General features: G+C 40.5%; 1 protein-coding gene across 1 annotated transcript in view; it reads right to left on the minus strand.

The window, feature by feature from the left end:
- Nucleotides 1-2101: 2101 nt before the first annotated feature.
- The window catches only part of AFF3 (ALF transcription elongation factor 3), a 492261-nt gene continuing 469018 nt past the window's right edge, over nt 2102-25344 (minus strand). Inside the window, exons 15-21 of the mRNA XM_032765391.2 lie at nt 16804-16867; nt 12477-12613; nt 10507-10578; nt 7977-8070; nt 5027-5076; nt 4693-4907; nt 2102-2400 (exon numbers count right to left, since the gene is read on the minus strand). Of these exons, the coding sequence (XP_032621282.1) occupies nt 2252-2400; nt 4693-4907; nt 5027-5076; nt 7977-8070; nt 10507-10578; nt 12477-12613; nt 16804-16867 (781 nt within the window). The 3' untranslated portion in view covers nt 2102-2251. The remainder of the gene's footprint in view (nt 2401-4692; nt 4908-5026; nt 5077-7976; nt 8071-10506; nt 10579-12476; nt 12614-16803; nt 16868-25344) is intronic.

The raw sequence follows: 25344 nt of genomic DNA on the forward strand, positions 1-25344 counted from the left end.
AGTAAGAGTCATACTCACTGTCTTACCCTAAATCTTTTAATGTGGTAACAAACGAAATTCAGTGGCAGATTAGCGACTGGGTCTAGGGCCTGTGCCCAGGGGCCCTGGCCAACTGGGGACCCCGGAGCCGGAGCAGAGAAAGCCCCCACGCCCCAACCCCGCTTCCGGGAGCAGCACCAGGCAGGCAGGTGGGGTGGTGGCAGGGGAAGCATCAGCTGGGGAACCCCCTGCGACCCCAGACCCTACTCCCTAGCGGCAGTGCCAGGCAGGCAGGCAGGCACTGTGGCGAAGGGAGCCCCCACTGCCCCCCAATCCCAGCAGAAGCCGGCTAGTCACAGGGAAAGCCCCCAGCACCACCGGACCCCGGTCCCAGGACTGGAGGAGGTCTTGCTACCTGCTGCAGCCTCAGGGCTGGGGGAGCTCTCACTCCCCACTGTGCCCAGAGTGTCTCTGGTCTTGGGGCCATAGTGGGGGAGGGGTGGAATGGGAGGGGAGGGGAGGGAGGAAAAGGTAACAAAGGGGTGGGGCAGAATGGGGGCGGGACCACAGGTGGAAGGGGTGGGGAAGGGCCCACCACTTGTTCTGGCCCAGGGCCCCAGGAAACCTTAATCCGCCTCTGGCTAAATTATTTGATATGTGGTTTCTAATGCAACTCATCAGACATTGAAATGCCAGTATATAAGGCAACTATATAAGTGGCTATTTTTCTTTGTTGATATGTAACTTTTACTGGCAGATATTTTTGCACCAGCATCACATTAATATTGAGATAAAGCTGACTAGACGGTAGCAGTGAAGATGGACCTTCATTGACTCTTACTTGAGTGATGCAACTGTAGTTAATGTAGCTATTTGCATGAGTAAGGGCTAGAGGACTGGGTGCAAAATAACGAATACAATTACATTTCAGATGAAAACAATCAAATACATTAGTTATGAACTGGCCATGACCTCAGCTGATCCAAATTAAACTGCAATTACTTTAGGATTAATTCCCTTGGCATAAAAAACACAGCCTGTCAAAAGGAGCTGAAAACACCCCATAAATCAAGAAACATTAAAGCCTAGTGGAGGATTATGCATGACGAGTGAGAGGATTATGATAGGAAACAGTGCTTAGTCTGGTGAGCAGCAAACCCAGCTTTCCAAGATAAAGAGAATTTCATGTAATGGCATGATACAGCCTAGAAGAAACTGCAAGCAAGCTACTTTAAGATAGAAAAGATATCGAAACCAGAGCCAGTAAGGTGAAGCTAGTGTGACCACACAGCAAATGTGAAAAATCGGGATGGGGATGGGGGGGTAATAGGAGCCTATATAAGAAAAAGACCTAAAAATCAGGACCGTCCCTATAAAATAGGGACATCTGGTCACCCTAGGTGAAGCCTCACCACACAAAGCATACAAATGTCTTAGATGTGTGTGTATGTGTGTGCATGTATATGAACATGTAATAAATGGACTTTCTTTGCTAACTGGGTTGCAGTTTGCAGTATTTTTGTGTTAACTTCTTGCCTCTAATAACAGTACACAATTTTCCAGAATCTCTTCCAGTTTCTTATTATCAATACACCCATTTTTCAGGCTGTTTCCTCGATAATGTCCATTACAGTTGATAAGGAGGCTGAATAGGAGGTAAGGTAATTTCAAAAGCAGAGAAAGAAAGAAATGAATGCAAGCTGTTGAAACTTATTGCACAAAAGTTAATGCTTTCTCGCTCCATATTTTTTCAGTCTACACAATTCACCCATACATCCCAATCAGGAAATAAGAGGGACATGGTGCGCTATCACTGAAAGTTCTATGGAGCAGCCAAATGGCCAGTCAGACTCTCATTGTCCCTAATTCAGGAAAGCACTTAAGTGCATGTTTAAGTTCTACTGAAGTCAATTACATTTAAGCACATGCTTAAAGTTAAACATACACTTAAGTGCATTCCTGACTAGGAGCCATTGTGTTTATTGCACTTAGTTCAATTACCTCATGAGATTTTGGTTTCTGAGTTTTTCTAAGCACAGGCATAGGGAATGTGTGTGTGTATTAAGACATCTGTGGTCAATTCTGTCTAGAGTATGACAATGTTTGGAGATTGCTATGGAGAGACATAGCTGCATATTATCCATACACACATACATGTCGACACTCTGAAAAATGTTGTTCAACATTGAAGAAATATTCACCTTTGTTTGGATGCTATGGTTGATTATTTCTGTAGCACAGTGTCCAGAATAACTGAATTGTCCATGGGAGATTATGCAGTACATTTGAATGGCACACAGTCTTTTGCGTGAGCACTATTCCGTACCCAGTGAAGTCCTTGTTGAGTGTACTGAACTAAATGCTCCATACTGCTGTGTAGGGTGACAGGTCCCATCAATGCATCCAACTCATTAAAAAACTCTGTGGAAAAAGTATTAAGCATTAGAATAATGAAAGTGACATTTGCTATTTATCACCGTGTGTCATAAATATAAAGGGAAGGGTAACCACCTTTCTGGATATAGTGCTATAAAATTCCCCCTGGCCAGAGGCACAAAATCCTTTTATCTGTAAAGGATTAAGAAGCTCAGGTAACCTAACTGGCACCTGACCAAAAGGACCAATAAGGGGACAAGATACTTTCAAATCTGGGGAGGGGGACAAGGCTTTGTTTTGTCTGTTCTTTGTCTGTCTGTTCTGTGTGCTTGCCGGAGATAGATCAAGAAGGCAAGCAATCCAACTCCATTAGAATTAGTAAGTAATAGTGTTAGCTTACTTTTATTTTGGCTTGTGATTTTTCCTTGTCTAGAGGGAGGTTTTGCCTAGAGGGGAGATCTTCTATGTTCCTGAGTCTTTCGTTATTCTGTAAAGTACTTACCATCCCAATTTTAGAGGTAATTCTTTTACCTTTTCTTTAATTAAAATTCTCCTTTTAAGAACCTGATTGATTTTTCATTGTTTTAAGATCCAAGGGTTTGGGTCTGTGTTCACCTGAACCAGTTTGTTAGGATATTATTCTCAAGCCTGCCCAGGAAAGGGGGTGTAAGGGCTTGGGGGGATATTTAGGGAAGGTAGGGCTCCAAGTGGCCCTCCCTAAATGTTTGTTTAAATCACTTGGTGGTGGCAGCGTTACTTAATCCAAGGAATAGGGAGTTTTTAACCTAAGCTGGTAGAAATAAGATTACGGGGTCTTCATGCGGGTCCCCACGTCTATACCCTAAAGTTCAGAGTGGGGAGGGAACCCTGACACTATGTAATAGCTATTTTCTTTTACTAACTAAATCGCACTGAACATTTTATTAAAATGGAATTTTGGGGCAAATGAGTGTCCTTAAGGCCCCTATGGTCCATGATCTGAGTGTTCCCAACAATTTCATTTTAAAAATTAAACAGCTAATTCCTTGGTTCTTTCTTTCATTGACTCCCATTGATCTTGTGTATAAAAGGATTACTTGCCAATGGTGTCCTTATAAAGATAAAGAGACACCATTTGTAGTTCACATGCACAAATTATCCTGACTGAAACACATTTCAAAATGAGTGAGACCAGACAAATCTCGAGGTTTTTACTCAGGCAACTCCTACTTAAACCATGAGGGAACTCTGCCTGAAGAGGGGACGCCTTGATCTTCTCTAACTCTGTATGTGGAGGAAAATCTGCACTTGCAGGCGAAGGGAGGGGTTCCTTTCCTCTGCCATGGTCCAACCTTCATGTCATGCAGGCCCCTTTGAACCTCCATCCCATGCAGCTACATGAAGCTGGAGGAGGTGAGCAAGAGAAGCTGCCTTATCTCCTCCAGATTCTCTCCCTAAAACTCACAGGGGACGTAAGTGGAATGAATTCATCCTGCAGCTATATTATTATCTTACGCTATTGCCCCCACTCCAGTGACGGTGGATTCTGGAGGAATTGATAGTTGAGGAAGTGCTTGGAGGCACTGCTCCTGCAAGAGCCGTGCCGAGCAGGGCCCAGCTGGAGTTGGTAGGGCCAGATGTCATAGCATAGGCAAGGAGCATCCATGCTACTCAGCCAAGTCAGAGATAGGAGGTGAAGCTGTGCTACTCCCCCACCGACTTTAAACCCTGATTATACCCGCGTAAAGCTGATGTACTCAGAGTAGAACTTGGCCTTGTATGTTTGTCCTGGTGCCATGTAAATACACCAATGATCTAATTGTCCATGTCAGAGCTAAAGTAGAGTCCGCAGACATGTAAGTCCTACAATGAGTCCTATAACTGTACGTTAATGCTTTAGTCAATACATGCAAAAATATGAGATCATGTAGGAGTCATCACAAAAGGGAATGTCATCAGTGCACTTAATTAGTTTTCTCTTGTAAAACAAGAACAAAAGACCAGAGATCCATTTCTGTAGCTCTGCCACAAGATAGTGCAATACTGCCCAGGAGAAGGAAAATTAAATGAACTCAAAAGATCAGTTTAATTCCTGTTTGACTGTCTGTGAATCTGTTCCTGGAAAACAGTGAAAGTTGGACAGTCAAATAAAAGAGAAATTAGTGATATTTTTCCCTCTTCTGAGTGGGAATGCTGACAAAACTGTTTTTGTTACCTTTTGGGACAGTCCATGAATAGGCTAAAAGAATACACCTCTGTAATCCAGAAGGTAAAATCTTCCAGTAGGACCACTGTCAAAGTAGGTCAATATATTGTTTTACTGGCATGTTTTTAAAGGACATGTATTAGATTACGCACCTCTATTTTCCTTGGCTAGATTGTCAGCCATCTCCCAGTAGTCATAGCTGTGCAGAATGCTGTTGGTAATACTGACGTGATTGGCTGCCATCTGATGTATACGCTGTGGAATGCTGATAGTGGAAGAGGGGGAAGGGGCACCAGTGCTCCCTTGGGATCCTACAGAGCTGACAGGAGAAGGGCTAGGAGATATGGGGGATGGAGTTCCTGTGCTCCTGAAACAGAATTTTTATACATATAGGGTGACATGAACAAACATGAAAATAGCAGAACATAGCAAATGCCATCTCTCACTGCTACTCAGACATAGTTTCTGTGTGATGAGTGAACTTACTTTCCACTGGCACCCCATGGAGATGGAGCCTGGGCAGCTTTCGAAGAATTCTGTAGAACGAACAAAAACCCCATTTACAAACCTATAATTCAAACAGGACTGTGAAATGAATGTCAACAAAGAGACTGTAAGGATGGGGTGCAAAAAGTAGAGATGATACAAGTGTATTCAAGTCTCATGATGCCATAAATCAATAGGGCCAAATTTAGAGACGGGACAGACGGTGATGCCAGGGAGACTCCCTCACATTCAGTGTGAGGAGATAAGTCTTCCCTGAACTAGAGCCTGATTAAACCATATGCAGGGATGAGTCATTCCTGTGTTAGGTTCCAGCCAACCCACAAACCAGGAGCTGGTCTTGTGACTCTCAGAGTGGGTGTATAAGCCTCACAGGAGAAACAACAGCTCAGTCTGCTCAATGTTGCTTCATGGCTTGGAACTCTCGTTTGCCTGAAAGTAGTGACAGACTCCACAGGCCTCAGCCTGCTCCAGTCCTAGTTTAATCCCAGTCTTGTCCCTAGTCCTGCTCCCAGGGCCGGCTCCAGGGGTTTTGCCGCCCCAAGCAGAAAAAAAAAAAAAAAAAAAAGCCGCGATCGCAATCTGAGGCAATTCAGCGGGAGGTCCTTTGCTCCGAGCGGGAGTGAGGGACCCTCTGCTGAATTGCCGACGAATACCTTAAAGTGCTGCCCCCCTCTGGAGTTGCCCGCCCCAAGCAGCTGCTTGATAAGCTGGTGCCTGGAGCCGGCCCTGCCTGCTCCCGCGCTTCTTTTACCTTATTCCAACACTGTTCTTGACTCCTGATTCTGGCTCTGACTCTTGGCTTCAGCCCCTAGACCTGACTGTCCTTGCCTTGGTTTCAGACATTCATTCAGACTCAGCTAGACTCTCTTGAAGCTACTTATGTCCATCCTGCTGATGCGTAAGGGAGTCTAAGAGCAGGTAATTTACACATAGAGGAGGTGGGAGACACTTACAATGTAAGTTAAAATAGCCTCTGCCCTACTTAGTTTAGACTCTGTTAGACACCAGTATGATGGGGAAATAGCTCTCAGAAAGTGTAATTGAGCTAACTTACAGCATTTTCTCCATCGCCACTGATTCTCCTGTGGGCTTTGTTCTGCTTTCATGACCCAAACTGAATCTTTTATTTTCTCAAAAATCTTTAGCTCCCAAATGTCTATGACTTCTTAACATTCTCTACATTATTATTTTTTTGAAAATGGAAATAAAAAGTTTAAAAGAAGATTTAAATAATTTTTCTTTTCTAAAAGAAAAATATCAAATTTAAACTGAAAATGTCTGTGACAAAATCTGATCTATTTTCCTATTTGACAATATATCTGAGAGTTTTTTGATGCAGTCAGCATGTCATGTTAGATGATTTTGAAAGCTTTTAGGGACAAATATATGAAACAAGTCTAGAACTGCCTTGTTTTCCACCAAAAACATGACAAATGAGCAATTTTTCATTTTTTACTTTACATTCTAATGAGAATCTACAGAATTATTATATCAGCAGAAGCTCTGCAAAAAACTCCAAGCTTGTCTTGTATGATGCTTATGTTACTATAATAAAGAATAAATATCACCTTTGTTTTCTGTAGAAAGGTTTCTTTCTTTTGTTAAGAGACATTTCACATGGCTGTGAGACTGAATTTCCAATTTTTACTACAAGCGTTATTTGAATTGGTAGGAGAAGTACAGTGTTACAATATTTATAGATTTCTTACCAATAAACTAAAGATTATTATTAGATGAACATACATTTAATTAAATATTATTCAGCATTTAAATCCAGTTTTGGTGACATCAATTTCAATTTCATAGTAAAAGATTTGTCACCTTTCCTGCCTATTTTCATGAGTTTATAATTTGGTCATGAAAATTTGTGCCTTTACTTAAAGTTCATCATTAACAAAATATTTGTGCTGGGGATTTTTTTCTATTTTATGTATAGGATGAGACAACCCCTGCTCCCTCCCCCACAAAGAAAAAAACATACTAAAATACCCCAAACCAAATGACTACTTAGGGTACCCAAAGAGAATCAGGACTGCAGAGCATTTGTACCCTCACTGCTCTCTGATTTTATATCTCAGGATATAAAAACAAATTGAAGGGTAGAAGCAGCCACCAATTTTTTTTTTTTCAGATAGGAATACAAAGATTATGTTTGCAGGCCAAATATTTGACCTACTCTGTTATAGATCCATCTGGAATGTTTTGATTTCCAGATGTTTTCCAATCAAATATTGCCACTGTAGGGAACATTTTAAAAATCTAATGACTTCCTGTCATACTAAAAATAAAGTAGTGCACTGCATTATGAGAGAGTGGAGAATTGAAGGGAATATCTGGGGAAAACAAGATAGGAAGTGGAGGCAAGCCCAGGTGTGCCAAGTTGGTGGCAGGTATATATTCTGACCACAGATATACTTGCATGCAACTCCCAATGAAGCCAATGTGGACTCCAGCCCAGTGCCTCAGAAAAGAATTTATCCCTTTGCCTTACATACATGCTGATGTCCATAAATAGGAACCCTACAAGTTATTCCAAATATGGAGCTAGCTCAAAGTCCCCAACCCATATGAAATCTACCTTGAGGTGCATCCTGAAGCAGATTCTGATTGTGAATACTGTAAAACCTATTAATTGCAGAGCACCAGGAATCACACTGGACAATCAAGAAAAAAGGAGAATGGGCAGGATGTGTCAGTTTCATGGCATGGTAAGTTGCTCTTCCTTCAGTAAGTTGTAAGTTTTGTATACTGAATACATGTGCTTTTGTGAATACAGAACAACAGACTGGAAATTAACGGCTTCCACTGAAGCCTATGACAAAACTCCAGTGGGAGTAGGATTGGGTCCAACAGGGCTACTCTTTGTAAAAAGATGCAGTATTTCATACCATTATTAGCAATTTGAAAACGTAATATAGTATAAAAATACCTTGAAATAATCAATAAGTGCTTTTGAATACTTTACAGCGTGGTCTCTTTTGAGTCGGAACATTCTCCAGTATAGAAGTGCCAAACAGCGATAACTAGAACAAACAGAAAGAAGACAAAATGTAAAATGTGTTACAGCACCTTTAAAGCATAAAGGTGCCCTTTGTGGTCCCTAATCATGGGGACATATGACCCAGGAATAGACTAGTCAATGGAGTAAATAAGAGCTGTCTCAGGCCTATTCATGTTAGATGACTATGACCCCAGTGGACTCTTCAAGCAGCTGGAAACTGCCAGAGAACAAGGATGCCCCTAATATGATCGCATTTCCCTAGTCACGTGCCTTTCCTGGGGACTAGAAGGGAGGTGATGTAGAAGGTGCTAAGAAGACTCTGTTCTTTTCTGCATGAGGATTCCTGTACAAAGAGCAAGCTAAGCAGTGAGATAACTCGAACAAAAGGGAAGCACCGGGGAGGATCTGGCCCATTGTCTCCACGGTTTCTGTAGAGCACCATGCACCTTTATAATACGATATAAACAAATAAGTAATAATAGTAATTAACAATAATTATACAGTCATAGAAATGTAGGGCTGGAAGGCACATTAAGAGGTCCTCCAGTCCAACCCCCGCACTGAAGCAGGTCCTAGTGTACCTAGACCATCCCTGTCAGGTGTTTGTCTAACCCAGTCTTAAAACCCTCCAATAATGGGAATTCCACAATCTTCCATTTGCAGGGATTCCACATAACACACATAACAATAACTGATAGATAAATAAATAATACATACAAAATGCTTGATCTTCTCCATCAGGTTTTTGTGTATTCACAAGATGAGGGATTTCTCAACAGTATGTAACACAAAAATCAGTAACACTTGTTTTCATTTGGTAACAGAGGCCAAGATTTTCAACGATTATTGGTGTTTTGGATGTCCATTTTGAGATACCTTAGAGCATCCTGAATTTTGAAAGTGCTGTCGTCTCACCCAATTAAGTGCGTTGGGCAGCCAAAAATCAAATCAAAGCACTCAAAATCACTAGCCACTGTTGCAAATATCAGCCAGGGTTGTTAATAATTTACTTTCATAGTGTTTTCCTTTTTTAGATCTGCAACCTTGAAAGTTTGAAATTTCCTCTTTTACCACTAGAGGACAGTCTCTTCTTAGGAGATCAGAATCAGATAAACTAGTTTTTGTTTTGTTTTTTTTAAACAGGGATTTGTTTACACTGCAAGTGAAGAATAACTGAAGTTTTTTTTTGGGGGGAGGATGGGAGAACCAGGAGAAATTGGTAGGCCATACAAGGGGGGGGGGAGGGTTAAAGTCACTTTCCCCTGATTGGGAATTGAACCCTGGCCATGGCAGTGAAAGTGCTAAATGTTGTGTAGCAGTATGCCCAGCATGTATTGTACAGAGCCAAAGGATACAATAGACTTACAGTCCTCATAATTCTCACTCTGTCACCTTCATAGGTTACAGTACATATGCAAATGATGTCAACTCATCTGTTATGCGGCAGACAATGAGTTAGCGTTGCTATGCAGTGCTGAAGGAGTGCTCTGCCTACTTTCCCTTACTGTGACCTTTCTGCTTAAACAGATGCAGTGGCTTTATGAATCTGAATTAAATCCCACATACTAAAACACTGTGTCTGTTCTGGAAAACACTTTACAAAACCCAGAAATAGACATGGTCAGCTATTTTTAAAAACTATTTTTAGTAATTTTCCCATTTAAGCATTTTTAAAACAATTACTGTTAATCTTATTTGTGCACCCAATTGTACATTAAAGCAGTGACAAAGGACATATATTTAATTAAAAATAGATCACTAAATAGTCTTTCTTTTTTATACAAAATGATAAATTAAGATTGTTTAATTTATAGATTCTAAATACACATTTAATTTGGATTTTTACAGGTGTTAAGAATAGATAAACTGTTGTAAAACCCATTTACTAAGAATCCATAACCATGTAATAGCTATTGTACGTGTTAACTATATAGTTGTTAAAATTTAATTTTAATAACTTTATTATTAGTGTTCAGCAATTTTTTACAAAATCTAAGTTAAATGCATATATCTGGGAATATTCATTCGAAGAGTTAATACAAGTTGTTTAATTATCAACATACTAACCCTGCACAATATGAGTATAATTTATGATGATTGAACCTAAAATGTTATATACAGAAGGAATTACTGAGACACTGTTACAGGGAAAGTACATCAGTCATAAAAACACAGACCATCAGGCACTTAAAAATTAATTACGGTGACGTGCCATAGCTGATCTGTCACAGCCAATAAATATGAATTGCTTATTTACAGAAACAGAACACAGACCAGGCACAGCAGTACAAGGAAAAACAGATGACACTGGTCTGGATCTTCTTGGATCAGGAAATATTCTCTCTATGTCAAAAGACAACACAAAACCAAGCCTCTATCTGAATGCACTAAGCATTTGATTTTCAAGGACTGACTCACTGCATCAAAGAAGTCTTTGAGTAAATATTGATCTACTAACCATAATGCTGCTAGCTGTTTGTCCTCTGGAGTGGCATTAGGGCCTGCGTGGGTTTTTAGTCTCACAGCATACCTTAAAAAAGGGGGAAAAGCCAGCATTAAGGCCAGTGTGTGTTAACAGAAGACCACCTTACTCTTGGTCACATTCTCATGGAGCTATACTGATTTACACCAGCTGAGGACCTGCTCCATTACATTTATTCTTCCAGTTATCACAGATACATTTTGTGCTCTTCAGTTCATGCTTTCGAGCCATTCTGCCATTAGCTCTCTCTCCATCCCTGCCTAATTAACTCTCTTCAACTAGCAGTAACTCCCTTGGAAATCCATACAATATTAAGGGGATCTGGCTTTGGAGAGTTATTGCTCCTTGGTTTGCCTTGTGTAATCCTCCCAAAAAATTCTCCAGCCCTGTGGAACCCCAGCTCTGCAGAGTTCATGCAAAAAAGGCTTCCACAGAATTTGAGGGCAGAAGAGAACGTATCATGGAGCCAGTGCTCTCCTCACACTGCAAATTTGGAGCTTATCTCTCCAGTTTTGCTCCTCCAGGCACCGTGCAGCAGAGGGCAGCATGTTGCTCGCAGCTATTTTGGTCCTATGACATTCAGTTCAAATCCTTCAAAGATCTACAGTAGTAGCATTGCTATTTTAAGAATGTATGTGCTGTCCAGGCAAATCAATTCCTGGAAAGCTCAACTTCTGGTTTAGCACCTGAGCAATGGACAAGATTAGTGCAACATACAATACCTCTGGGCTTGCTTCCAGAAGAATACATGTTCCCTGTAATTAGCTGATTGTATTTCATCTTTGTTATCGACCTCTAATTCTGACATCAGTGCAAATGCATTGTGTGCATGACAATCCACACCTTATTTCAACAAACACTTGTCCTGATAAACCAGTTCCGTTTTTGAACTATATATAACAGACAGCTCATAAACAATTTACTTTATAACTACAAAATCCTGGCTACATGCACAGATGGAGCTCTAAGCAAAGTTCAGGGCCAGAGTCAGGACCGTAAATATACTGTAATTATAAAGAAATGTAATTAGAGGAGACAAAGCAGACAAAGAAGGGCAGTTGTGCTGCTTGTGGTGGTGCAGGTGAGAGGGGATGGGACTAAGTATAGAGAGCTTTATAGTGGTGAGCAAAATGTATTTTATCTGATGTCATTCTTTCTTGTCAGAGTCAGCTGGCTGAGCTGGCTTTACTGCGACTAAAAAGCATAAGAAGTGAGTCCAAACTGGGACCACAATATGGCAGAATTGTTTACACCAATGAGAATATGGTCAGATCAGCAGAGAAATCTGGTTTTAAAACACTTGTTTTAAAAGTTTTGCAGAACTATGATTTTAAAAATATTAAACTCTGAAAGTGAATTTAGTGCTGGTGAAAGCTGCTTGGCTGACTGCCCTGGGGAATGAAATTCTCTATCTACAGAACAGTATAACGTGGTCACTGGCAGTCCAAATCTTCTCTGCCCATATGCCTTAATTCTGTTCTGGATGGACCACTCTTTGGATGAGGGAATAGCTCAGACTCCGTGATGATTAGTCTTTGCCTTTCTTAGCTGAAGCTGTTGATAAGGATGCCTGTTGACGTCAGCTATAATAGGGGAAGAGGGCTGTGATGTGCACGCTTGTCCAGCAGGAACTGGATTGCGATTACCAACGTATTTCACATAGACCAAAAAAGTAACAATAGGATTGTACTGATCTTCAGTCACTACCAGTCTGGGTTGGATTAGCACTGATGGCCAAATGGTGGAAACTCCATAATCACATTATCAACCTCCTTAGGTACTGAGTTCCCCAAATAATGAATATTGACTGTTGTGGGGTTGCTTGCTTTTGTTTCTTTTTAAATATTTCCATCTCTAATTTCTACCCATGTTTAAAGGCATTCAGGTATGTTCTCCTCATGATGGAAAATATATCCAACCTATGCTGTTGTTCTCTACAAGCTTACCTGATAAGTTCAACTGTTTCTGAATACATTGTATAAGGGGATTTAGATTCCATGGGGCCTTGTTCCATAGCATTTCCACATTCAATAAACGATAATGCTGCTTCAGCGTAATTCAGTGCCTTTCCAAATTTCTCCACCTGGCAGATAAAATAAGGACACAGAGAAATACTGGAGTCACCAAACTATGGTTAAAAATTGTAGCAAAACAAGTTACACATAGGTAAGGTTGATGCAAGTTGACACAAAACATCCCTTCAAATTCTAAAAGACTTATAAATATGGCTGTGAGGAAGCAAACACTACAACAACGAAGAAAGCTAATGTCAAGGAAATTTATGACTGAGGTTGAACAAACTGGTTTGGATAAAATAACAAAAGAAGCAACAGGAGGGGAAAAAAACAAAGAAAAATATAACAACCCCATCAGCGTATCACTTATGTTTGGATGTAAATACAATCTTTCAATGCTAAACAAAGAAAGGTAATGACTAGCCTGTAACTAAGAGAAATAAGGAGCATATGTTCGGAATTTTTTTTGAGTTCTTGCCAGAGAGCTAAAGGAAAATAAGTAAGGAGGGAAAGAGCTAGAAAATCATTATGAGGATGACCTTTTGCCCCAAATACAAACTAGACCTGGAACAAAGCTCTGAGATTTTAACATGTGAAGTTATTTTTAGTTCCTTTTCTTGTCCAGATTTTGCATACATTTGCACTAGCTGGTTTCTGTCAAGATCCAGAAGGAGATCTATCAAAAGATTGCAAGAAAGGCTGTCCTTCAGGTCCTTCCAACCCATTCAGCACAAGGAAACACCAGAGAGTTTACGAGATAGCCAGTTCTTGTAAGATTTCCTACCTAATTTATAGAGTAAAGGGTTTTAAATAATTTTGCATAAGCTTTAGAGGAGCAAGCTTTGGATTCAGCCTTATTCCAACTACCTAACACTATGGCTATGTCTACACTATAAGCTACGGATGTGATTCTCAGCTTGCATAGACTTACTCGTGCTAGCTCTCATCTGAGCTGGCATGCTAAAAACAGTAGTGTAGCTGTGGTAGTGTGGGCAGCAGCAATGACGGCACCATGCTAACTGCCCTGAATACAAACCTGCCTGAACCTTGTGGGCATGTACTATGGGCTGCCAGTGTAACGCTGACAGACCCCGGTCGTTGGCAGGAAGGTTCTAACAGGGGACCTCTGGAGCTTAGTGCATGAGCCTCTACCACATGAGCTAAAAGCAACCTGGCTTAGCTAAGGCTGTAGAGCAGACTCATTAATCTCTCTCTCTAAGGGTCTTGGTGCCACTATATGGGACACAATACCACACCCAGCAGGTGTGGCGGTTACACTAGCACATGCCACTGCTACCACTCTCCATGCTACCGCCAAGCATACTACCCTACTGTTTTTAGTGTGCTAGCTCAGATGAGAGCTAGGATAAGTATATCTTCATGATCTGGGAATCACCCCCCAGCTCACAATGTAGATGTAGCCTATGAGGTATTCTGGGGCCTTCATTATAGCTATTGTTTTTCTGTACAAGGCTCTCAGATGCCACAGTGATGAGTAGCAATATAAAACCCTAAAAGAGAGAGATGGAAGTTGCCACAATTATATTTTTATTCATTTTAAAGAAATGTTAAAGAGTAACAAATATGGGATGAGAATACAAACCAGGCTCCTGGTGAAACATTAAATAACACTATCAAATAATAATCATTGAGGGGTTGCTCCATTGTAGGAGAAAAATGGACAGAATCAGAAAGGTCCAAAATAGAAGAAAGGAAAGGCATCCTCTACAGAGAATTCAGCACAGAAGCAGGAGGATTAGTGACAAAGAAAAAAAAACTGAGATATAAATATTAGAAAAGTATAATAACATTATCAGCCACATTGGCATTAAGTCAAGAAAGGTAATGATTACTCTGTAACTTAGAAAAATAAAGATCATGACCAATAACCTAAATAAGGATTTAGGTAACTCTTGTAGGAACCTAGTTCTGAAAATCATGGCTTGGGCATCCTGAACCTTTATGAGTTCTTGCCAGAAATAAATAATCAAGGAATCTATGGGGAATATAATAGTCTAGGGTTCTAGAAAATAACTGTCAGCCAGATTCTGGTCTCATACTAGTGAGAAATCAGAACCAGGTTCAGAACCTTTAAAGTTCTATGGGGTTATTCAACAGCAATGATCTCATCTGAAATCCTTCTTCAGCTTCCTCCCCACTGTCTTTCTTCTACATACACTCCAGCCTGACTTCTGCCCTCTCTTTTGCCTGATCCAGGTCACTATTGACTTTCTCCTAGTAAAGGGTTCACCTCTCTTCTCATTACTCTTTATCTATCTGCTGCCTTGAGCACAGTCGATCACTCTCTCGTACTGACTTTCTGCCCTCTTTTGGCTTGCATGATTGTGCTTTCCATATTTTCCTGCTCTTTATATGACTGCTCCTGCAGTCTTTCCTTCAGTGACTCCTCTAACGCACAATTCCTCTTCTCTGCTGTTATTCTTTGGAGTTTGTATCTTCAGTCTCCCCTTTTCTTTCTCTCTAGACACCCTCTGTTGGCTTCCATGATTTCAACTACCACCTTGATGTGGGTGAATTTTAAATTTAGCTCTCTGCCCTGACCCCATTTCTCTTCCATCAGAATCCAGGTGGAAAAAAGGCTGTATAAAGCCCATCTGTATATTCAAGTCATCTAGCTGAAATCTATTGCACAAAGTGAAAAACTAGTTGATCTTATTTCTTTCTAAGGTATTAGGCTTTGGAATGGTACATTGCCTCCAATCTCTCTTAGGAACTTATATGGCCCCAGTGCTGTAGTATTTGAGCACTTCACAATCTTTTTAATATTCTGACCTTCATGACACCCCTGTGAGGTAGGGAAATGCTATTATCCCCATTACACAGCTGAACTGAACTGAGCGGGGGAACTGAAGCACAGAGAAACAAAGTGACTTTCCCAAGGTCATTCAAGAAACTTGTGATGGAGCCAGGAGTTGAACCTGCATCTCCAAAGTCCCAGGTTAGTCAAAGGTTAGCGCCCTAACCACTGGAACATCTTTTTTCTCAAGTAAAAAATTTCTCCATTTTGCTTAAAGAAATGTACCATTTACAGTTCTCTATAATATTTTCTGACTTGAGTCACTTCAAAATAATATAAATCTGAATAAACCACGGAAAAGAGCACTAATCAACTCTGAAGTGCTGTTTTCTTGGGAGCCTATATTAGAGGCCTGCTCCTACTTCTTTGGGCATTTTAGGCTCTGCATAGCTGAAGCAAGTGGACTCTCAAGTCACATTTCTGCTCCCCGATCTTGGGCAGCAGAGGCAACATGCCCCGCTCAGAGCAGCCGAAGGGACTGCTGTGCTAGCTAAAGATCTGTCAGAGCACTGCGTGCTCAGTCCCATCCCCAGCATGTCCCTCCCCCTGTTCTCTGAGGCACATCTCCACATACAGCCTCAGTCACCGTTTGTTATAGGCAAACCTTGGCTGCCCCATTAGAGCAGCCAAAGCCAGGGTCAGGAATTTGTTGTTGCCATGGTCAGTTGTGTCACGGTGGTTCCTCTGGAGTTACATAGAGGCCCAATAGAGAAATGATTATCTCAGTGTTGATATTATTTTGGTGGGAAGTATCTGTAACGAAAACTAGAGTCTTTTGGCCTTGGAGCAGTGAGGCTTTGTCCAGAGTCCTTTGAGATCAGTGAGAGTCTTTCCTTTGGCTTTTATGGGCTTTGGATTGGCCCACAGAGCACAGTTATGGTATATCAAGCCAGTGGCTAGCCAGCTAGCCCTATAGAAGAAAAAAGACATTTTGGAAATCTCATAGAGTTGCTGCGGCCCAGATTTTAAAAGATATTTATGTGCCATGGAGCTCAGCGTTGCAATGCCCAACTGATTTAGGAGCCTACATGTCATTTACAAGAGGTATTTAGGTGCTATTGACAGTGTGTTTTAGGCTCCTAAGTGCCTAAATCCCTTTGAAGATGAGATTTGGGTTCCTAAATCAGTTAGGTGATGCAACACTGAGAGCCGCAACACTTAAATACCTTTCAAAAGCTGGGTCTATTACTATAGCTACTCGTTAAAGCAAAGGAATAAATGGAAATTTTCATTTAGCCAAGAGTTGATCCCTGTAAGTTGTTATTTGTTTAAGTCACAGTTTATTGGGCTATGAACATTTGAATGTATAAACATTTAATTTAACAAGCCCAGCCATCCTGATAATAGATTTTATAATTACCTGAGTTGTGTTACACTGATGAAGAAGTTCCATTACAAAAATAATATGGAACAACATGACTAGAAAGAAAATGTTCTCACCATCGCGTCTGCTTTATGCTTCTTCTGTTTAGCTTCTTGCATAAAGTGATCTGCATTGCGTGGTCTATGACGACAGAATAAGAATGTATTTTATTATTTTTGAAGTGTAAAACATTTTCAAGTTATTTTATCCCTTATTTCAAACCTGATTTGCAAACATTTTTGCAAAGAAAATGTACTTAAAATGGAAACATGCATTTTGTATTTCCAGATTACTCCCTGTGGAGACAAGAGCATTAATGGCTGTTCTCATTCTTCAGAAGTTAATAATTCAAAGAAAAAAGTTAATAACATTTGTTTTTATGGCTGATACAAACTGCTTCCCAAATTAGTGCAGTTTTGATCTTCAAAACAGATACAGGTACTAAACAGAGCAAACAAATGAAAATAAATAAATAAGGAAGAAAGTAAAGAGGTCAGATGAAAACTTTCAGATCATATTTGGACACAAGCAAATTCTTTCTCAGTTTAGAATGAAAGATGTTTTATGAAATATCCATGCAACAGAGTTGAAAATGTGATATATTTCCTTAATTTCTGCAACCATGTGATATAGAATATTCATTTTTAATAGCTGTCTCATTTGCCCACTAATCCATGCTTGCCAGGACCACTTCTAATGTTCCAAATCTCTAAGCAGCTGCAGATAGGTATCATTATATATATACATCACTCAAAAGTTAAGAAATGCCAGAATTAAGGTTGTCTGTGCAACCTTAGTTTAGCCCCCTTCTGCTTATGCATTATGATACAGTTTTTTCATGATCACATACTATTTTTTCCACAGAACCCCAGCCTCATTTAGTCATAGGTTGGACATTCTCTGGGTATGAATCAGGATTGTGCAGTAAAGGAGACTATTTGTATATGGACCCCTGCTTCATTTTGTTGCAGAATCTGGAAGGTTATCATGAAGCAGAGGCTTGCAGGAAGAGAAAGGATGGTATCGTGGGTAAGGTGACTGCTGCCTGGAGAACTGGATTTTATCCCTGCCTCTGCCACAGAATCCCTGTATAATGCTGGGCAAGTCACTTAAACCAAATTTTTCACAGATGATCACTAATTGTGTGTTCCTCGTTTTCTGGATGGTTTACTTGAGACCCAGGGGTCTGACATTCAGAAGTGCTGAGCACTCACAGCTCCCGGTGAACTCAATGTGAGCAGTGCTTTGAACATATAAAGTGCTACATAATACTACATGGTCTGAAAAATCATATCAGAGGTATCTCAAATTGGGCATTTTAAATTAGTGGATACTTTAGACCTTGGTCTCTTTGTGCCTCAGTCTTCTATCTGTAAAATGGGGATAATAATACCCTGTCATCTCACAGAGGTAATGTGAAAATAAATTAATGTTTGTGGAAGCCCGTGAAGAAATTAATAATTCAGTCTTCAGAACAGGGTTTGAATAATGTGCAGTAAATAAGGCATCAGCCCACACACTGAACAATAAGGATAAAACAAATATTGAAAAGCTGCTCAATAAGTGAGCTGACCATCCTGGCTACTGAATCAGGCAGGGGTCATGTGGAAACAATAGTATGTGATCATGTCACTAAAGATTGTATCATAATGCATACACACAAGTGGGATGAATTAGGTTGCAAAAGCAACCTGAATTCTGGCATTTCCTAACTTTTGAGTGCTGGACTTGGCAACCTTAATAATGTTATTTTAACATAGTTGTTGTGTGCTGCTTAGAGCTGTCAAGCAAATGTCACACGGTACAGCAGCGGGTCCAGATGGTATTCCTGCAGAGATCTTCAAATGCGGTGCCATGAGCTGATCAGGAAGCCCACTGGCCTATACCTAAAGTTTTGGGAACAGGAGGCTGTGCCACAGGAATTTAAAGATGTATCATTCACCTATACAAAAGGAAAAGCAATCAAGCCTCTTGCAATAACCATGTGGCATCTCACTCCTTGCCACTGCAGGAAAAGTACTCACCTGAGCCATGCTAAACCAGTTAATTGATCAATTGGCAGAGAAGATACTGAAAGCCAAGGAGGCCTCTGCCCTGGGCATGGTATTTCAGACAAGATCTTTGCACTCTGGAAAGTTCAGGAGAAATGTTGTGAGCAGAATCAAGACCCATACTTAATTTTTGTTGATCTTACTAAGGCCTTTGACTCTGAATAGAAATGGCATGTGGAGTAGTTTGGTTGCCCTGATAGGTTCATCAACATTATTAAATCTTTTCATGCAGGAATGCAGGTTTGTGTCCTTGACCAAGGCTGCTTCTCAGCTCCTTTCATTGTCACAAATGGAGCAAAAGAAGGCTGTGTTCTTGCTCTGACATTATTCAGCATCATGTTTGCAGCTGTTCTAATAGATGTATTCAGAGACATTGATTGTGGCATTTGTATGCAGTACCATATGGATGGAGGTGTCTTGAATTTGCATTGCCTGTGTATGAAGACAAAAGTTACGAAGACAATCATTTGTGAATTACTGTTTACTGATGGCCGTGCTATTGGCCCACAATTTCAGGGAAATTCAGTTGCTCAGGGACTGCTTTGTATGTGCAGCAAAAGGTTTTGGCTTAACGATCAGCTTAAACAAAGACAAAAGCCATGGTCCAGTCTCGACTGGAAAGTACTGCCACTAAACCAGTTGCATCCATTGATGATATGCCACTCAAGGTCACTGACAAATTTTGCTACTCAGGCAGTGTTGTTTCCCAAGACACAATAATTGATGATGACATGATGAAACCCATTGGTGCAGCCAGCAATGCCTTTGGGAAACTTCAACATCATCCCTGGAATGAACATGCTGTCAGACTGCAAACAAAAACATGGTCATCATCACACTTCTTTATGGCTGCGATACATGGACTACTTATCCCTGTGAAATAAAACACTTGGATCTATTCCACCTATGATGTCTATGGCAGATAATGGGAATTGAATGGCAAGATATGGTTCCTAACACAGAGGTCCTTGAGAGCTGCAACATTACAGGCATTCAAGCTTTTATAGGGAAAGCACAGATGAGATGGTGCAGTCATGTGGTCTGTATGTCTGAGAGTAGAATATCAAAGGCTATTTTCTATGGAGAATTGCAGACTGGAACTTATTTGGGGGTCAGATCAAAAAAATGTTATTAAGTCACTCTTAAGGCCAACCTCCAATCTTGTGATATTCACCTTGGGAGCTCTTAGAGCATGACACGATCTGATGGCGGCAGCTCTGCCACATTGGACAGAAAGACTATGATAGCTTGCAGATTGCTGCAAACAAGGAGAGATGTGCAAGGCATAAACCTAAAAGCAGTGCACAATTCATCTGCAACTGTTTTCACCTGTAGCACCCATGGACAGAGCTGCAGGTCTGCAATTGGTCTTTGGTCTTATCTCAGGACCCACATTACCTGACTGTAACTCATCTGTCGAACTGACAACAAAAGATTCCATCATCATCTTCACTATCAAGTGTGTAATATATATTCCAGCCCTCAAAACCTTCCTTAAAAATAGTTTAAGATTGCTAATTGATAACAAATATCACATCCTTTACATAACCTGAGCACTTCACAGCAAGGAAATGAACAGTTAAGACCATCCTAAATCTTATGCTGCCCACACAGGCCCTGAGCCTACAAGCTAATTAAAGACTTAGTAACTAAGAAAAGAAATGAGAGTTATTTAGCAGGTTAAACTAGGTAAACATACGCCCATAAATGAGTTACAGTCTTAGGTTCCAAAAGATAATATAAGCTGCTGTAATGTGCAAGTTCTATAAATCCTCTAGGGTTAACCAAGGCAAAACAGCTGAGGATCTCTTGCTTATGTTTAAGCATCTTCACCCTTCAGAGTTCAAGCAACACAGCGATACAGTTCCTTCTTGTTGGGAATTTTTATTCCTTTCTCTCAGAGATCAAGCTGATGGGATGAATCCACCTGCACATCTCCGCTTCATGGGCATTGGGGTGGGGGAACAATCACTGTCTTTATTCTTTGATGTTTCACAATGGCTCATTTGATCTCAGTTGGCCTTTGTGGTGGGCAGGACCTAACACCTTCTGTAGGAAGCCACCATGTCTACATTAATTAATGCTCCTTTCTTGTTTGATGATTTACACAATTACAGAGGATTACAATACAAACACTTAAAATAACCTTGATGTTATAAGCAAGATTACCACATGCAGCATCTTACAAGCATTTCATAAGTCTACACACTAAACAAATTCTTATAAACTATTTTACCACCACTAACAGACAGGTGAGTCAGGCTGGTTCCAGCTATGCATTTGTCAGCATTCACTGAGGCCCAAGGGCCTTGGCATGAGCTGGCATCTGGTCTGCCAGTGTCACAGGAATTTCCCAAGTTTAAATTTTTTCCCTCTTTTTTCTCTTTGATGTAGCTCAGCGAAGAGGTAGATTTGAAGTGTTTACGTCAGGATAGGATGAGTCATAAAGCTCCCACTGACAATAACAGGAGTGGTACTGGATCCATAACTGCTATGGAAACCAACAGAAACAACACTGAGTCCTCTCTCCCAGTTAATCACTGTGCTTAATACTTAATAATGAAATGTTACAGTTTGGAAAGAAATTTGTTTCACCTGTTTTCTTGATATGCAGCTGGTTGCATACGTATTCCAGGAGATTTAATTATAGTTTGGAGGTATAATAAGCTGGCTTTGAACTAATGGGAGACTAAGGGCCTGGCTACACTTGAGATCTAGAGTGCCAGGAGTTAAACCAGCCCTGAGACCGCAGCAGGGAAAGCACTGCCTTGTGTTCACATTGTCGGTTGTAAGCGCAGTGGTGTGGCCACATTAGCAGCTCTTGCAATGCCACAGAGAGCAGTCCATTGTGGTAGCTATCCCAGTGTGCAAGTGACTGCAGTGTGCTTTTCATATGGGGGATGGAGTGGGACGAGTTTGTTGTGTATATGTGGGGGAAGAGACAGTGTATTTTGGGGGGCAGAGAGTGTGACAGCAGCAGGGGGAAGGGGGAAACCCCAACATTAGCTCCCACCTCGCCTCTCTCTTTCACACAAACACACAAAAATGCCTGCCTCTGCAGTGGCAGCATTCCACAGTAATGGTCTGCTTTGTTCCGGAGCAGATAAGCATGCCAGCTTTCAGAAATGGAGCTTTGAAAGGGGATACCTGCATGCCTGCAGCTGAGTTCAAAACAATGACCAGAGTGGCCACTTGACTTCAAGGGATTATGGGATGTTTCTGGAGGCCAATCACAGCGCAGTAATGCAACATGTCATTCACACTGTCATCCCAGCATTTCAGCCAGGGTGCAGGAAGCTCTATGCTTCTTGTGGAGGTGGACTACCAGGAACGCTCCAGCTGCAGAGTCCAGGCACTCTAAGTGCCTTGCCAGTGTGGACACCTCAGGAGTTAGGGTGCCTGGGGCTGATTTAATGTGCTCTAACTTGTAAGTGTAGCCAAGGCCTAAGTAAGGTTAGACAGAAGTAAAATTTGACATGTGGGTAATTTTTAATTACCTCTGAAAAAATATTCACAAATTTTCTTCAAATTTAGCAGCACGTTTGCTTTTTGAGTAAACCTAGCAGTTTTCAAAGATACAGGTAGGGAAATATGCTCTATAATGGGAACTAGTTGCAGTCTTAACTGTGCAGAGGAGAGTCTACTGCTTTTCCATAACAACAACAAAATGAAAAAGAAAAAAAGAACATCTTAGTTCAAAATGGTTCTTTTTGTCCCCCTCAATGTGAAATTTCACCCCAGATATGTGATGGTACCTTTTCCAAGATTGCAGGGCTGGACTAATGACGGTTTTAAGTTCCAATACGTCCCAATCCATCACAGCTAAAAATATCTCCTGTGCCCACTGAGATCCCCAAATTGTCCTAGTACGCATGGAATCCTCATCGCTAGAGATTTTAAAGATCAGGTTAGACAGACACCAGTCAGAACTGGTCTAGTTATACTGAATCTTGCCTTAGAGCAGGCGGGTGGACTAGAAATCAGTGTTTCTCAACCTTTTTGACACCAGGGACCTTCCTACGCTGTATCAGGGTGATCTCAGGGACCAGCACTGGTCCACGGACCGGTCGGTGAGAAACACTGGATTAGATCATCTCTTGAGGTCCCTTCCAGCCCTAGATTTCTATGATTCTATGAAACAAAATATGAATAGCAAGTGTTGGCAGATGTTTGGATTTATCACCTTTGTCACTTGCAAGATCATTCCAAACTCATGTCATTAAAACTTTTCTCGCACCACCATGCCTATATAAATTGTGTCTATAATTCGTTCGCTTGAAGTATCCTGACAGCCTGCAAAAGCAAAGTAAGATAATGAAATGTAATTATACTCTACTTATATAGAAGTTAATTGTAAAACTTGTAAATTGCTCGCTAGCTTGTAACAGCATAGACTCTGCTCCAGAGCTATGATTCCCAAGTTATTCTGCAGTTATGATTAGCAAGGAAAGTAATAACATGAGACATGCATTATTTAAGTAATAATCACCACCTTTGCAGATTCTGCCATGATGCATTGAGCCAAAGGGCTTGTCTACTTTTTGGGTAATATGCATTATGGGGGTGCAATTTCTAAAGCACACTAATATGTTGCTCATTAATTAGTCTGTACAGACACTGTTGGTATGCACTAAAGGTACCCTAGTGCGCTCTAATATAGTACTCTTTCAAACAGTAATTGTAGGTTACTCCATGAATAACCCTTCTGAAGTCAATGGGACAACTTGTAGAGCATGGTGCTACCCCACAGTCAGAACCTGGCACTATTTATAGAGATAGGTCCAACCTGTAAAATTTAGATTTGCATCTGGATCTGAACTTTCCCAAGTTTCAGATTGTTGGGAGTCAGTGTTTCAGCTGAAGCAATGGTTAAAGTAATTAAATATTAATTGTTAGAGCTAGGTCTAATTCATACAGATTTCACCTATGTCGTTTAAAGTGACTTTGGAGGTAGACGTAGGGGATTGCAAGATTGAATTAAAAGATATTTTTCTAAGTTATGACATTGTCCCCAATTCATTTAAATAGAAAAGTCCATATTTATTAATCCAGAAATACAGCCACATTTAGATTTCTTCAAGATATTAACAGTAAGAGAATCTTTAAGGAAATATGTATGTGTATGTCTACATTGTCAACACATGCACACCCTATGAAGAAGCACTCAACTCTCCATAGTGAAAAATGTGCCTATCTATTATAACTCTAATTTTGAAATCCAATGCCACAAGTGTGCAAACATTGTAATCAGTTTACATATTTGTAAGCTGTGAGAGAGTTTTAAAATGAAATTTCTTGTTAGATTTTATGTAAATTTGCTGTTTTGTTTTTAAGATGCAGGCCAATAATATCATGTTTGGGCTGATTTAAAATTTTTCTAATGCTTTTTTATTATGGACTCTCTCCAAAACAAGGAAGGTTTGAAGTTTCCAGTTTAGTCTGGGTTTGAAATTTGTACACAAATGCCTTTCGCTCTTTTAAATCCAGCATTATAGATCATTTAAAAATTATGATGTTCAGAGGTGAAATCTTCAGAATGTTTTGCAGGCTTCTTGCAGTTACAGTATCTCAGGAGCACGATGGACTATTATGGTCTGAAAAACTTAGCAGCTGTGTCACATCCCCTGTGCACCTTACACATTGTCTAGAATCCATGGACAACTTAATTATTCAGCAGGTCTAGTTCAGATCCTGTGCACTTAAGATATTATACATTTCAGAGATGATGCACGTGATTACCTGTGAAATTCACAACAGAGTATGTTAAAAGTTTTCTAGTACTACAGACTATGCAGGTATAATGATTTTGAATCTGTACATCTTTTAAGATCTCTTCCATTTACCTAAACTTCCTCTGTGACTGGGCCTCCCCAATGAGATTTGTGGGAATACCAGTATTTGTGGTAACTTCAGACTTTTTATTTCCATGGATTCTCTCATTTTCCTACATGGAATAAACTTCCTTTTACTTAAGCCATATGTGAGTTGTTGTTTGTTTTGGATGTTGCTGTTGGGAGGCATCCTGAGGTGAAGTAAGAAATCCTTCGATCGCTGAGGAGAAATAAAAGGGAAGGCAGAGCCTAAACCCACTTTGGATTCTTAGCCTAAAGTCTGCTCCTGGGGTTCTCTGCCAGAAGGTGCATGTAGCTGAGCTTGCAATTCAGCAAGGCAAAAACTGAAAGACCAGGGAAAGGAAGGGAACTATTTAGGGCTAAAGAGGCTAAAGGAGGTATTAGGATGCTTACTAAATTGGGGTGGAGGGTGAGTAACAGAAATGGCAGTTCTGTAAAGTTAATTCACAGACTCCTGTTTTTCAGTGGCTTGGGCCTGATTATCTTCTTACTTACATTGGTACCTTAGAGACTAACGAATTTATTTCAGCATAAGCTTTCGTAACACGGCTGCTACTCTGAAACCTTACTTACACTGGTATATCTTCACTGACTTCAATGGTATTAGTCCCGATTTACACCAATGTAAGTAAGAACAAAATTGGCTCTTTGTTTTTAAGCAAAACTGTGACTTCAGTTTGTGTGTACAATTAACTTTTCGATAATCTATTTACAG

This window comes from Chelonoidis abingdonii, chromosome 1, assembly GCF_003597395.2.
Source record: "Chelonoidis abingdonii isolate Lonesome George chromosome 1, CheloAbing_2.0, whole genome shotgun sequence".
Classification (NCBI taxonomy): Eukaryota; Metazoa; Chordata; order Testudines; family Testudinidae; genus Chelonoidis; species Chelonoidis abingdonii.